Genomic DNA, 16,522 nt, shown 5'->3' with positions numbered 1-16,522 from the left:
TGTGTGTGTGTGTGTGTGTGCGCGCGGAGAGAGAGGGGCAGAGAGAGGCGGGCACGCCCAAGCGACGGTGTTGAATGGCACCCGTCTGTTGCTTCTTGTGTATATCGGTGCGTCCTGCGATTGGCGGAGGACGGGGGAAAGGTACCCAGCTCTGGCGCGCCGTGGGCGGGTGGATGGCCTGTTTATAAACCCATATCTTCCCTCGTGGGCGGGAACAGCAACAGTAGAGAGTGAGTGAAAGTGAAGCGCAGGGGAGATAGAGTGAGAGAGACGGCGGAGGAGAAGAGGCTGTGGTGGCGGCAGTGGTTGACCGGGGTTCGCGGAGGGGGCGAGGCGGCCGCCCCTGTATGCCTCTTCAACCGCGCATGGACGACCACCTCAGCCTCCTGCAATCACCCCCGCCGAGCGCAACCAAAACCCGGGGCGACAACCTGGTGAACCACGGATACACAGACACAGAAGCTGACGTGATGACGGTCGTGGCGTGTGACAACATGCTGGAGGAGTCGGCGGCTCTCCCGGGCCACCACTCTCTGGACCGATACGAGCCGGATCACGAATGCTGCGAGAGGGTCGTCATCAACATATCAGGGTTGCGCTTTGAGACGCAGCTGAAGACTCTCTCCCAGTTCCCAGAGACACTGCTGGGGGACCCCAAAAAGAGGATGAGGTACTTTGACCCTCTCAGGAACGAGTACTTTTTCGATCGGAACCGACCCAGCTTTGATGCCATCCTGTATTACTACCAGTCCGGCGGGCGCATCAGAAGACCCGTCAATGTGCCCATTGACATTTTCTCTGAGGAGATCCGCTTCTATGAGCTGGGTGAGGAGGCTATGGAGAAGTTCAGGGAGGATGAGGGCTTCATAAAGGAGGAGGAGCGGCCGTTGCCAGAGAATGAATTTCAGAGACAGGTGTGGCTGCTTTTTGAGTACCCAGAGAGCTCGGGTCCCGCGCGGGGCATTGCGATAGTGTCAGTGCTGGTCATTCTCATCTCCATTGTCATCTTCTGCTTAGAGACACTGCCGGAGTTCAGGGACGAGAACAGGGACCCGATCACCATTGCACCTGTGATTAATGGCACACTCCCATATTTCATCAGCCCCTTCTCAGACCCGTTCTTTGTGGTGGAGACGTTGTGCATCATCTGGTTCTCCTTCGAGCTGCTCGTGCGCTTCTTTGCATGCCCGAGTAAAGCCACGTTCTCCAAAAACATTATGAATATCATTGACATTGTGGCCATCATTCCTTATTTCATCACGCTGGGCACAGAGCTGGCAGAGAGGCAGGGGAACGGTCAGCAGGCCATGTCATTAGCCATCCTGCGCGTAATTAGGCTCGTTCGGGTTTTTCGCATCTTCAAACTCTCGCGTCACTCCAAAGGGCTCCAGATTTTAGGACAGACTTTGAAGGCCAGTATGCGCGAGCTGGGCCTGCTAATCTTCTTCTTGTTCATCGGGGTCATCCTTTTCTCAAGTGCTGTCTACTTTGCGGAGGCAGACGACCCGGAATCTGGTTTCAACAGCATCCCGGACGCTTTCTGGTGGGCTGTTGTCACCATGACCACCGTAGGTTATGGGGACATGCACCCCGTGACGATAGGGGGAAAGATCGTGGGGTCTCTCTGCGCCATCGCTGGTGTGCTGACAATTGCCCTGCCTGTGCCTGTCATCGTCTCCAATTTCAACTACTTCTACCACAGAGAGACGGAGGGCGAGGAGCAGGCACAATACCTGCACGTGGGCAGCTGTCAGCCTCTAGCAGACACAGAGGAGCTGAGGAAGGCTCGCTCCTCTTCCTCGCTCAGCAAGAGCGAGTACATGGTGATAGAGGAGCACGGGATCAACAGCGCGTTCAAACAGCAGCCTAACTTCCCCACCACCGCGCAAAACAACTCGCAGAATTGTGTGAATATAAACAAAAAGATTTTCACCGACGTGTAGCCAATAATTTCGACTCATGGCCCTGAACACAGGATAAAAGGGGGTGGTGTGTAAACACACAGCTGCTTCTGTCGCTGCGCTCCAGCGTGTGGAAGCAGATCAGATGAAGAAAGACGGGAATAAAAAAAGAGAGAGACAAAGAAAGACCCCTGTCTGTTCAGAGACGCTGCTTTGTGCTCCATTCAAAAAATCAGGATTTTCTCATTTCAGTGATCTGAATTCATGACTCTATTGGTTTCCTTTCGCGCTTAGAGAGTAAGAGTTCCTTAAAGTATTGGGTATCCTATTCATCTCTGAGCTAGGGAGTTGACCTGTTGTGCATTGTGCAATATATTCTCACAACAGGTAGAAATATAAGCTTTATAACTTTGAAAGATGAAATGTATCGGAGATCACTCTCATTGTATTAACATGCGTTATGAGTCGTGATTCGTCAGTCATAGCCTATGTATAATATTCAGAATAATTTAAATATGTGTGTGTGTGTTTAAACACATGTAATGTCTTAAAAAAACACAGCTCTACATATATTATCTCAATTAGACCGTTCTGTGATATGCCTTTATTGTGCGTTCAAGTCTAGTCCAAATGCTACTGTCTTTAAAAAAAAATAATCCCCTATAATTCCTAGATACAAGCTGTCTCAGTTGGCTTTTTAATGCATAAACGGCACCACATAAACAAAAGGGGCCCCGCCGACTGTCAGTGCCTCATTATCGGTGCAGGACACACGTGAAAAGCGGAGAAACACAGCGCGCTCTCACGCACACATACAACGATCAAAGATGGAGCGTGCTTCTCTTTGGATGCCTCAAATATAGCCCGCTGTGATGTAGTCTCCATGGCGACGGCCGTTTCCTCGGTAACCCCCAGTCACCGTTGCCATGGCACCCTTGTTTCCACAGTAACCCCCCAGATGGCTAGGGAGCTATATTGAAAATTCTCATCGAAATAGCTTGTCTGCGTAAAATACGAACCCAAACATGCCGAGCGCCGCTATAGCCAATCAGCAAGCTAACTCAGTGACTGTAGGTTAACACAGAGACGAATTGGAGTAAAAAAAAAAAAAAAAAAAAAAAAAAGAGGTCTGTTTACAAAGTGCATTTATGAGCTTCCACCCAAAAAATGAACCAGGCGCCACCCAGAGAGGTGCTACGCTGGGAGATGTGGAAGGAGAGGCAGCGCGTGAGGAATTATGAATGGACTGGGAGCACATTGTGTCTGGCTGTCCTGATTGCGCTTCTGCTGGCGCTCACCAGAGGCTGCTGTTCTCCCACAGATAAAACTGGTAAGTTCTGAGCACTGTCACAGCCCTGCTTCTTTATGAACTACCTATTTACCTTTAGCCATGAAACCAGTGTTTTTAGAGACTGATCGTTGATTTATATTTATAAGAGTGGAGGAGTTGGTGCAAAACATAGAGTCACATAGATATATATATATTTTTTAAATGGGGAGGGAGTTATGATTTTTAATTTGACTTAGGGTGGGACACTCAACTTTAAATTGTCATATTTTGTATTTATTTTAACTACCCTAAAAAGCCTCAATCAGGGACATTCAACTTACTTTGCTTGGGGGCCAGTTTTGCAAAATAACAGAAGACCAGGGGCCAGTTGCAGCAGCCCCATACATGTATAGGATTTTATGACATTTCTAGGATTTAAGGACGTTTCTCATATTCTAGGATGTTTCTAGGAGTTTAGGGCATTTCTAGGATTTCAGGATATTACGGGCATAGCTAGGACCTCGGTTGGGGGTGCGGGGGATCCTCCACTGGCACTTTGTTGATAAACAAGCTCTATTTTGATGCTGTTTTATGCACTCTGGCATCTTAGGTAGACAACAAGTACAAAAACAATTCCCAGTGTGAACTGTTTAATTTTTATTGTGAATGAGAAAATGATTGGGGAGCCACACAGCACCCTATTGGGGGCCAGATTTGGCCCGCGGGCCATAAGTTGGGTATCACTGCCCTAAACTCTTAACTGGCTTTGAAAGGAATGATTTCTTTAAAAATCTCTAAAATCACACCATCTATCATAGCCAGTAACTGTGAAGTCACATCCTAGCCACCCTCTACCCTGATAAACAAAGTACAGTCTCTTACTGTTTGTGTTTTATGTACATGTCAATGCAGGGAGGTCAGTTCAATCTAGAAAATGGCAACTTAGTGAAATTACACCTATACTCAGGGGTGCAGGTCAAAGCAGTTCCATACATTGCTTTTATAGTTATTATGACAGCATAATGTAAGTACAAGGTGACTGTTTTTCTGGCATAGCTTTAATTCATGCTTAACAATAAAGTGATGTGTCACACGTTCCAGGTATGTACATCTTTAGACCTCCATCAGGCTGAGTGTGTAGTTTTTCCTAGTTTGCGTAATGGGGTGTGATGCTCCTGCAGTGTGTCCTGGTTGTTTTTAACCTTCAGCTGACTTTGTCTATGAAATACATAAGAGCACTTAAAGCATGCCCACCCAGTTCATCTCAGTGCTGCCCCCTGGTGGCCACCATGTCCTGCTGACAGAACAGGTGGCTCACCTGCTATATGACCTGTCTTCTTTTGCAATTGATATTAAAGAGACACAGGGGTCAAATAACATGAGATATACCAGACAGCAAGAATACATAAATTCTTCATTACTTATCAAATGTAATGATTGCAGATGTTTTTCTTATGCATGGGGTTTGTTCCGTATTTTATTTGCTAAAAACAGTAAATTATAACTTGCAACAATTTGTTTATATTGTAGACTCTGTGTTAGGGCTGCAAATAACAGTTATATGCATTGTCACTTAATCTGTTGATTATTTTGTCTACTTGTATTTTGACTTGTCATAGTAAAAGCACAGGTGAAATCGACAAAATTAATGATGGCCCAGTTCCATTACTATGCCAGTGAGCTTTGATAGTGAGTCAGAATGAACAATACCAGAACCTCCTCTAAATGGACTGCAGCACTTATTAATGTTATTAAATACACCTGTGCCTTTCCCACTATGACATGTCAAAATGTCCGCCATGAAAAAGGTATATTGTTTGGGATATAAAATGTCAGAAAATAGTGAAGAATGTCCATCCCAGCTTCTCAGAGTCCAAAGTAATGTCTTTAAGTGTGTTCATATGTAAGTCCAAAATCCAAAGAAATTCAGATTAAGATCATATAAAACAAGGAAAAGCAGGAAATCTCTGAAATTGTGAGGCTAAAAACAGCATTTTCTGTCAGGTTTGCAAGAAGAATTACTTTTAACATTTAATCAGTTATAGGGTTGCAGCAGTACACCATGAAACTGTATACCACGATATGAAAATTTATGGTTACAGTGTATGTTTGCATTTCTATGATATTGGGGAGAAAAAAAGCAACCAGATGGAGAATCTCACCTGCATGTTCACATGCAAAACATTAAAAAATATTCATTATTCAGGTATAGTAAGGCATTTGTTCCACCAAAAAAAACCAAAAAAAAACTTTGTTTCACTTTCTTTAGGGATACTGTAACATATAATGATAATAATAATAATAATAATAACAATTGTGTAATATCATATACCGTGCTATTGTGAATCAACAATATTTTCAGATGTTTATTGCACTGTGAAAATGTTGCAACCCTAATTAATTATCCAAATAGTTGATGATTTTCTGTCAATTGACTAATCAATTTATCAACTATTTGTTTCAGCTCTACTCAGTGTATACATTTAGATTGTAAGGCCCACTGAAAACTCTCTAAACTACATTAAGAGTCTCTAACTTGCCTCATACATCCTCGCCTTTGACACTTCTGCACTGCTGCACTTTCCTGTCTGGATTTATGTGCAGATTTATGGTCACTGTCTTCCCTGAATGTGATTACTCTAACTCAAACAGAGATGAGGGTAGGGAGGAAATAAAAAATTTAAAACGGCAGGATGGAGAATTTATCAAGAAGCCATGTTCTGAATCTAATTTAGTGTGAGTGCACTTGAATGTGTGTTTATGAGCACGTGTGTGGTAGTACACTAATACTACATATACTTCTCCAGTCATGGTTGAGTGATAATTAGGGCAGTCTCATTAGCTGGCTCACCCCTAGGGCAAAGTGGGAGGTCCCACAGAATGAATGACCTCTTCATTGATTATTCCTTTTCCGTTTTGACCCCTGACCTTGACTCCATACATATTCAGTGAAAACCTCTGAATTGCTCATCAGTTAAATGGCTTGCTCATTTCTCAGGTCACATAAAAACTCCATTGAGGAGAAACACTGGTCTATTGATCGGAAAGTGAGATATAGGAGTAGGGGAAGGGAGCTCCTTGTTTATCATCTAACTGGACTGGTCAGTCTGGAAGCTATTCTCATGAGCACAGGCAGGATGGATTGTTAAAGACAAAAACACGGACATAATACTTAATCATGCACGCTCGTCTTTTCAATTCTTATTCTGTCCGCCTCTGCTAATGTGCATCTCCACAGCTCGCTCTAGTTTCACATTTATTTCTGTCGCAGAATCTAACTACCTCTCCCAACCTCTGCTCCTCTTCCTTTAAGTTTACTACAGTGTAGACATTCAGGTTATGCTTTTGTACAGCATAAACTGCAGTAAGTGAGCTGTTAGGATAATGGGTCTGTCAGTGGGGATGGCTTTCATATTTTGGCCCTCTTGTTAAAGGACAGTGGCTCTTATCCAAAAGTTGCCTGCTCTTCTCCTCCTCTTTCCTCTCCTCTCCTTCTGAGCTGACAGTGTTTACAGTTTGAGTTTTGCATGAGTGGTAATGAGACAGCAGGGAGAAGAGGAGCAGCCTTGCGTTGTTAATAAGATCACCGAGCTGTGTGATGGGGCTGGCTACGCTGTGTGGCTCTAACAGTTTTGCTTTGCCTCCTACTCCTCTTTCTCTGTCTCTGTCTCTCCCTCTCAGGTGAAAGTTGTTCCATTTTTCTACACAGACCTCCCAGAAACCTTGACGACCCCAATTATAATGCCTCTCATTTAGGTAAACGGATTCCATTTGATAAGGAGAGTAAATATGACACCGGTGAACCTCAGCCAGCATTCACTGATGATCACTTAGAAAGGTTTTCTCATTTTAGAGCTGTCTAGATTACCCATTAACCCACAGTGACCCTTTTGTCTCTTTAGGGGCAGTGACTCTGGTCTTCCTTTTGGGCCAGATGGGCCAAAGTTATGAATTAAAACAGACTCCCACCAGATCAATTTTTCTTCCCTCCTCCTCCTGACTGGTGTCCTCAAACCTGGAATAGGTGCCTACCTGTTATCCCCCTCCAGTGGATCACCACTACAACCAAAATGCAATCAAAGAATGACAACATATTCCACGTATGGTTTTGTAGCTGCAGTTTTCTGACTGCTTTTCTTCTGGAGTTAACGCACTGTGAGTGGAACCATCACAGGATTCAGGCGGTGACAGAATTCAGCTGGAACTGTTTTATGGACTCAGACATTGCTCCATACTGCTTTCTATGTATACTTCAAAAAGGACAGATTCTGGAAACAGCCAGCAATTTTGCAAAGCACATTTCAATCCTGACTTTACGGATTTCTACATTCTGCGTTCATGTTACTGGGTAATGATATTCATTACGGATGATAACTGACAAACAGCTTTTGCTTCAAGTCAAAAGTGGCAAAAACTGAAGCCAGCCGTGATTTTCTGATATGAAACTGTGATACAAATCAAAGACTGTTAGCCATATGCCTTTTGTTAGCTCTTTGTGCTCTGTATCGCTAATATGTGAAACACACACCTGCGTACGTGTGCTGGTCGCAGCTATTCCCCTGACCTGCACATGGAGAACAATACAGAGGCATGCACATACACGCAAACACAGACACACACAGACATGCCTGTGAATGGCTCTATTTTATCCCAGATTGCACTGGTGTTTTTTTGGGATGGGGCAGAATCATGTCAGGGGAAGGCTGTGTATGCCAGTTTTTGTTTTGTGTTATTCTGTGCTAACTTAAACATGACCCATATAAAGAGATTACGAGTTGTACTGTCTTTATTGCAGAGGAGCCGCAGTCTGGTTTCACTCAATTACTGAGAGAATGGTGCTCATTGATGTCTGGGAGAATATCTAGGTCCAATTACAGACCTCATTGTGCGTGCGTACGGTATGTTTCGATCATGTCGTGACTAGAGACATTTCAAGAATAACAAACCCTCTCTGTGTGGATATTTCTGTACTGTTAATCCACTTCTATAATTTACTCTGATATGGTGTTGTTTAAACACACTGTTCAATATGTATTTCATTATTTAAAAAATAAGTACAAAGTTTTTGTTTTGTTTTTTTGTTGTTGTTGTTTTTTAATGTGAGGGACTTGTGGAGAAAACAGTTTTATGAAATTGGGCCAGTACTGAGTGAGTGCTGCAGTCGGCAGCAGGAAAACAAGTTGCAATGTAACCCTTCAGAGCATATGTGCACCGTCAGTTTATGTCCACTGTAGTGCTTGTTTTTGCCACTGACAGGCTCAGATTATTATTGTAGGTATCTCGAAACAGGGAAAGGATCCCAACAAGGACAGACTTTAGTGTTTCGATCAAAGCTGCTCGGATCAGATCAATGGATTAGAAGAGCAGCTGCTGCAGAGGTGAGTGAAAGCAAACTTCCTCGTGCTGGTTACTCCCAGCACTGGACTGCGAAGTGTGTGTTTTCTATGGAAATGCAGCTGTTTTAATCTAAAATAGGTTGGAAAACGAGAGACAACACAAAAAATATTTGAATAGACGAACGTCTGAGTTTCACTTTTGCTGCACTTGGTGCTCTGCTGCTTTGTCTGTGCCCAGAGGAAAGATAGACAAATACAGCGCCCAAAAATATAAATGTGATGGCAAATGCTGAAATTGTGGTAGTGCAGCACAAATAAATCAACATGCTGAAAACCCTTGACCTTTTTGTGAAAGAGTAAGATCATTTTTGTTTTAACAGAAACAGCCTTGGAATCGCCGTTGCCAATTTCACCAGTCTTTATATAATAAACAGTAATTCAACAGCCAACATATTTTCTCATCTAACTGGGTGAATTATTATGAATTGAATGAATTAATTTCAACTAAATCAGATTTGGTGATTGTTGGAACATTGGGAAGATGAACCGAGATGGTTTTTGTGGGTTTTCTTTTGTTTCTGTAGACTTTGAATGCAGTGTGTTGTTACGATAATGAAAATTCTGTTTGGTTTTCCTTAAAATGCGTCTGGTGGGTCTGGCATTAGTAATTTTGAGGCTGATTGTGGTTAAACAAAAAAGGATCTTACATTTTAACAAAAAGGTCTATCTCTGTAGGGACCCTTTCCATAATGTCAGACAATTAGAATGATAATCTGAGTCTGTCAATTGCAAAAACAAACACCTCTGGTGGACATAAACTGACTACATTGCAGCCTGTATTGACGCTGCCATCAGCAGCATGCTCAATATTGAAATACATTTTAAAATTGTCCCCTTTCAATTAGACACAAAAACATGGGAAAATGGAGTCCCAAGTTGAAAAATACTGACATTACCTTTTAACAGGCTAAAGGTGAAATAAGGGTCGAGCAAAAACATCAAAAAGTTTACAGTATAGGACACCGGATCAAGTAATTGCAGTGCTTTACATCATAAAATTATGATTCTGCACCATTTCTTATGGTGTAATCAATCAATGTTGCTCTAGTTTCAAAAGTTCATTGGGGCATTCCTTCCTGTTGACACAGGAAATGCCAGTGTTTAATAAGTGTTTCACATGTATAGCTGCACACAGTGACAGTGTTTTAGAAGTGAGCAACAGCGTTTGGCTTGCGACCCTTTGAAGGGCTGGTTACTTAAAAACAGACTCGTACAACAGAGGTCTCCATTGTAGTTATACTGAACAGAAAGAACAAGACTCTTTTGAAACAGGGTGACTGGGCCAATCCCTCATGTCAGATGTCAAATCAAACACGACCCAACAATATTGTTCATTGTTAACCCAAACAGTAACAGCGTTTTAGAAGTGAACAGCGTTTGGCTCACAGCATTTTGAATGGCTAGTCAAATGGACTCGTACAACAAAAGTCTCCACTGTTGTGGTGCTGGACAGACAGAACAAGGCCCCTCTGTGATAGACTGACTGGAGATATCCTTTATGAGAAGGGCCCCATGAAATCTGTGAAATTTTTCCCACATTCTTTTGTATTTTTTTCCCAAATTCAGTGGTTTCGATTTATTTTATTTGTTTTTTAATTCTGTGTGTCACGATTTAAGAACATTTGTCATTAGAAAGAGGGTTTAATCATGTGGTGGATCAACAGAATTCCAACAGTTGAAGAAGACGATATTTAAAATGTATCTAATATCAATGAATTTATGAAGTGCTTCAAGACAGTTATAAAACAAACCTTTTCATCCTTGCCGTACATCTGAGCTTCATATTTGTCTGCTCTAAATTTAGTTGCAAATGTTAAATTCCTTAGTTTTTTTGGATGACCGCAGGGCCCAACAATAACGTTCATTGTCAACCCAACATCAGTGATTGGGCTAATTTCCCACCACAATTTTGTGGTATTCCTAATTTATAAGGGATGGTTGGGAAGGTGACGTTTGAACTTTTTGTGAAGACAATCCAAATAATCTTATTTTGATACATGTATTTGTACTGTGTAACACCTTATTTTGAAATAGTAGTCAAATGTTTTAGGTTTATTTCCTCATGTTTAGGCAACAAAAGCATGTGGTTAGGTTTAAAAAAAATCATAGCTTGTCTTGAAATAAGTAAACGTCTTGCCACATAGTGTCAGGTCACGTGACATAAGTTACAAGTGTAGCATGCTACACATACAAGCATACTACACTGTTATTAAGTTAACTCCATTGACACTCTTAGTTTCACAGAGTTAGTTTCACCATTCACACCTGGCCTATATGGACTTTCTGCTCTGTATACTTAAGTGCTTGCCAGTGGCATCAGAAATAGCCGCTGACTGGTGTGTATCATACCGCTGCCAAGAGTGTGTCGGTGCATCGGTGTCTGTTGCTTACACACATTGACAAAGCAGCGGCATTTGCCATGGTTGTGGCCAGTGGCATTACCGCTGCGCGATGCCTATCATTCCACAGCGATTCAGCTTAGGTGCTGTAAAAAAAAGCCTAATGGTAGGAAAAACCCTGATATTTTATAAATTGCGTACACATTTTGGCAAAATCTATGGAATCCTGTGTTTTACAGGGGATTCCATGTTTATTGTCAAATTCTGTAATTCCATTTGTGTTTTCTGCATTGGGAAAGTCATAAGGTCCTAAATGAGACTATACTGCATTTATTTGTAAATATCATAGCAACAGAAAGATAATATTACAAAATAAAAGACACTTCTCTGTCTGAGAGATTTAAGAACTGCAGCATCACCAGGGATTTATATTTGGCTTGGAAAAGAGATGGTGATTCCCAGGTTTAAGAGGATATTATTGCCACACATTTGGCTGCTCCTTGAAGAGAAAGAAAGTGAACTGAGCTGTGTGTGAGTCCAGTGGAAAACTTCATATCATCTCGGTGCCGCAGGAGGTAAATATTAACATTCTAACAGTGGTTTTCAGCCATCACACTGTCATCTTGTGTATGAGCAAGTGTGCTTTATTGCTCCAGTGAGCCCACCAGCTCGCTAATAACTCTGCCATCTCTTCAGGCTATTGTGTGTCCACGAGTATCAAACTGCCTTTCTTTCAGGCATATTGGAAATGTGGTGATAGTTCTAGACTAAATACTCCTAATGTTTATCCGAACAGCACAATTATGGACAATGATTGTTCCCTCTCTGGCTCTTTGCCTGCCTCTTCATTTCTCTGGCTTTATTACTAAACATGTTGGTGAGAAATACTTTGAGATCACAGAAATACCTATGACGTCATTAAAGCTCACCACCAGCCATGGTGCTACACCAGGAAATCTCCATAGCAACAAGGGAGGGTTGTTGTAAAGATGAATAGAATGGGCAAATACAACAAATTTAGCCCTCTAGAGGTAAAGTGAAGGGATCATCACTTAAGCTGCCTGTGATGGTATCAGTAGTGTTATGTGTACAAGTGCAAGCATTGGCACTGTGTCATTTTGTGTGTCTCGGTGTGTTTTGAGGTAATGTATACAGTGTGCATGTATGTGTATAGATTGAGTCTCAACCAAGCGGGAAGTCTTTTTTCAACAGCAGGTCTAAGTGGAGTTAAGACAATACCAACAAAACCCTTCATGAGCCAACATCAGATTGTGCACACACAACACTGAGAAATTACAGAGCTGAATGCCAACAACAGCACACAATGAGGATATACTAACGTCTCTAGAAATGACTTTAAATGACTTTAAAACTCCACTGACTGGTGTTGTTTTTTTGGGTTGGGAAGATCAGCAGAAGTAAGTTATCGAGGTAACACTGACACACAGTTCTGCTCTTAAGTTAGCCCTTTGAAACCTGTATCAGCATGCTGCATTAAGATACTTTTCACAGATATTTAAACCCTGAACAAATTGGTTTAATTTCTTTCAGAAACATTGAGGAAAAATTATGAGCAACTTGGCAAGAAGTGTCCTACAGTTTCCTAAAACGAAAAATTGAAAGACAAAGAAAGATTTGCTTTAAGAGAGTGAGAAAGAGAATCATCAGAAAATTATCAAAAAAAAAGGAAAAATATCAAGAAAACTATTATTACAGGTATTTATTTTAAATTAGGTTACAGACAAAAATGTATTGTTATTCATTTTATTTTATCACGTTTTCAGGTAATTTCCTGTTTGTGTTCTTTTACCTTTCCTTTTTTGTGCTTATTTCAAGTAATTGTGTTGGAATTTTTTATTTTTTTGAACTAATTTCTGGCTAAATTTGGGGTCATTTCTTGCAAGTTACTCATCACCTTTTTTCTATATTTTTTGAGAAATCAAGCCAATTTGCTAAGATTCAAAGAGCTACATTTCTTGAATAAAGCATGTGTGATCAGGCAAAACACATTTCTTTTATATTTAATGGGATTCAAATTAAACTAAAGGGCAGCACAGAAAAGCACAACTTCTAAACAAAACAGCAATAAAAAAAATCTAAGATGGTCCCTGTTTAAGAGTTTGTTTTCGCCTAGTTCTTAAGAGTATGTATTACCTCTTTTAGCATCAATGACAGCTTCCAGTCTTTTGTAATAGTTCTTAGTTTAGGTCCTTTATTTCCTCAGATAGTAAATCTCCCCATTCTTCTTGGCAAAAAGCCTCCAGGTCCCATAATTGTTATGCATTCTTGCGTGATCAGCACATCCGTCTTATCATCACCTTTAAGTTGATATAGCAAATGGTTGCTAATCACACATCCAGCAAGGAGCAATATTATCAGTCATTTGGAATTGTGTTTGTTTCTCTCTGTTTTTGGTCTCTGCCAACTACTGAGGAAAATATCTGGCTCTTAAGCTGTGAAATGCTTCACTTTGTTTACCACTTATTTGCAAATTGTGTCTGCTGTTGGTGCTGAGCCGAGCTGGAAACAATGCTGTGAGAGTAAAGCTGGATGGCTTTAAAAAGCTGAGGGTAATAATTACCTGTAGGATCCTGACTATGAGCAAACCCTTTGACATTATCACATTGTTTTCACATTGTCAATATGATAGATTTTTTATTGTTAAAATTTCGATTATAGCCACTTTTAAGCTACATGCATTGTTTTGTTTTTCCTCACCCAAACTGGGGGTCATATGTTACTCAGGTTGCTAAAGCCCTCAGAGAATTTTACGATTGTAGGTTATATAAGGAAAGCTGACTTGAGTTGATTGAAGACCCTCTAAAATTTTTTAACTTTGAAAGACCTTTTGAAATATTCCCACTAATGATTACAAAGTACCCTTACTTCCAAAACACCACATAAAATAGACAAAACTTTGTCATCCCTCCCACCTTCAGTGCATGTGACTCAGTTTTCCTTTATGACTTTCAGTTGTGTGACATTTCCATGTTCACCGGCAGAGCCACACCATTGGCAGCTGGGGAGGACGGTTGCTAACGGTGATGATGCTGTTGCTAGTGCTTCCACATAAAAATCTGATTATTTCTGGATGCTGATTGGCTGATCAGTTCCGACTTTCAGCCACAAGTGCAGGAGACGATGTGCGACCCCTTACCCAGACATATGTTCTCTATGCAAACACACAAAACAAAACCATCTCAGATATAAACACTCAAATACATGCAGGCACACAAACAAAAACATTCAAAACAATATCCCCAACATATTTAAACCAGATGTTAAGACACATTGATTGTTTTTGTAGCTGTTGGATGAGGTGATCTGCTGCCAGTCATCTCAGTTTTTGCTGACAGAACAAACAGACAGATGGTGGAGAGGGTGATAGTGTGAAACAGAGAGCGAGAGAGGGATGCTGCTGTGCTCGACTGGATGACTCATCACTCTGTCACTCTGACCTTTATCTGCTACCCTCTCCACCTCTATTGTTCTGTCGCTCCGCCTTCACTTTCAATTTCTGCACACTTCTAAATACACCTCTCCTGAACATTGTGTTGGTTCATCTCCTTGCTTGCCCTTCCCCCAATCCTCTTCTGTGACAATTGTCTGACATCATTTCAACCTTATCCCCCCTTTTCTTTCCCCCATGCACCCAGCTCAGTCGCCAGAGGACAATTTTTTTGTTGTACGTTTCTACAAACTACGGACATGTTACATTTGTACCTTTCATGCGTACCATATCAAAGTTTCCCAAGTTACACAGCACTGATTACATGTGCATGAGCTGACTTTTTATCCTGGAGATCAAGAGGATATTCGATAGCATAAAAGCAAGGCAAACGGCTGCCAATTTGCAGACCACTGTTAAACTAACAAACAACAAAACCAGTTATTTTTTAGTAAGACATATGCAGTATTTCCAGCAGTGATGGTATCACCAAAAGCAGCTATATTTTTAGCAAGTCATCTGTGGGATTTCCAGCCTTGATTGTGCCATAAAATTTGGTGTTTTCTAGTGAAACATTGGTGCCATTTGTGCAACCAAACGCGGGTGTTTTGTAGCAAGACATCTGCACCATTTCTGGTTGTAATTGTGTTACCAAGCTCAACTGCAGCTTGTTTTTGTGACTTTTATGATGACATAAATTGCTGTTGATGTAAATGGATTTTGAAAGATTTGGCAGTAGTGACTTCTATGCTGTTTGTGGTTAAACAAAAAGGATATTGCATTTTTTAAAAAAAAGTCTATCCTGTGAGGGATCGTTTCTGTAATATTGTCAGACACTTAGAATAATAATCCGAGTCTGTCAGTGGCAAAAAGAGCACTTTTAGAGGACGTACACAGACAGTGCACAAATGCCCTAAATGCTTGCATTACAGTCTGTTTCACAGCTTCTGGCTGTCTCATTCACTTTCAATAGTATTAATAAAAAATTTAAAAAATTGTTGTTTCTGTCAGTCACATAGACACAAAAACATGGGAAAATAGAGTCCAGGTCGAAAAAAAATACAAAAAAGTTACCCTTTAACGGGCTAAAGGTCAAAGAGCAAAGCAAAAACATGAAATAGGTTACAGAAATGCAAAATGCAATGCTTTATATCATAAAATTGTGATTTTACGCCTGCTAAAAATTGATATATAATGGTATTTTAATGGTGTAATCAGTTAATGTTGCTCTAGTTTCTTAAGTTCACTGGGACATTCACAGCATACTGTAAAATGCTGTTGGCACACAGGAAATGTCAATGTTTAATAAGTGTTTCCCGTACAGAGCTGCACACAGTGATGGTGTTTTAGAAGGGCAGCTCAGAAGGGCTGGTTACAGAAAAACAGACTCATACAACAGAAGTCTCCACTGTAGTTACACTGAACAGACAGAACAAGGCTCCTCTGTAACAGAGTCATTGAGCCAATATGAAAAGAACCCTGTGAAATCCATTTGAATTTTTTCCAGATTATGTCATATTCTCCCAATTTATCTGTTTTCCATTTCAGTTTTTCTTTATTCTGTGTTTCACGATTTACATTTCCAAATCAGAAAGCATGAATTCCAACAATTCAATAAGAAAGTATTCAAAATTTCATGAATATCAGTGAATTGGATGTAATGCAACACTGCACTACTTTTAATTAAATAATGTCCTTTAAAAAGGTTAAAAACACAACATTTTATCCCTTTGTCAAATAAAGTGCTACACTTTTGAGCTTCATATTGGTAGCAAACATTATTTGCATTGTACGTTACTGCAAAGCACATCTCTGTTACATGTGCCTTTCATATGCATATATCATATCAATGTAATGCAGTTCTGATTACATGTATATGAGCTGACTTTGTCGTCAGGTGGAAAGGATGGTGTAAAACCTTGGGAAACAGCTGCTTAGCTGCAGACCACTGTTTGAGACCAACAAACAACAAAATTGTGTCTTTCAGCGATACATCAGCAGCTTTTCCAATCGCAATTGTGCCAGCAAAACCAGGTGTTTTTAGTGAGACATCTGCAGGATTTTCAGTGGCAACTGAACCACCAAAAAGTGGTGTTTTTTGCAAGACACTGGTGGCTTTTGAGCCATGGTTGCAAGTGGCATGTGTTTTTTTAAAAACATTGGCCCAT

The 16,522-nt window shown here is 41.0% G+C and overlaps 1 protein-coding gene across 2 annotated transcripts; it reads left to right on the top strand.

Moving 5' to 3' along the window:
• The first annotated feature begins 250 nt into the window (after positions 1–250).
• On the top strand, positions 251–7,935 carry LOC121947366 (potassium voltage-gated channel subfamily A member 3). Of its 2 annotated transcripts, XM_042492390.1 has the most exons (3): positions 251–3,231; positions 6,853–6,927; positions 7,074–7,935. In XM_042492390.1, the coding sequence occupies exon 1, from the start codon at positions 348–350 to the stop codon at positions 1,941–1,943; it is 1,596 nt and encodes a 531-aa protein (XP_042348324.1). In that variant the 5' UTR covers positions 251–347; the 3' UTR covers positions 1,944–3,231; positions 6,853–6,927; positions 7,074–7,935. The 2 variants fall into 2 exon arrangements, with proteins under 2 accessions (XP_042348324.1, XP_042348325.1); XM_042492391.1 differs by lacking the exon at positions 6,853–6,927.
• The last annotated feature ends 8,587 nt before the right edge of the window (positions 7,936–16,522 follow it).

Source organism: Plectropomus leopardus, chromosome 8, assembly GCF_008729295.1.
Source record: "Plectropomus leopardus isolate mb chromosome 8, YSFRI_Pleo_2.0, whole genome shotgun sequence".
Classification (NCBI taxonomy): Eukaryota; Metazoa; Chordata; class Actinopteri; order Perciformes; family Serranidae; genus Plectropomus; species Plectropomus leopardus.
This window is presented reverse-complemented; position numbering and strand designations above follow the sequence as displayed.

Bases quoted from the DNA above. Each gene is read 5' to 3' on its own strand.
- LOC121947366 (XM_042492391.1), top strand. From the start codon at position 348: ATGCCTCTTCAACCGCGCATGGACGACCACCTCAGCCTCCTGCAATCA.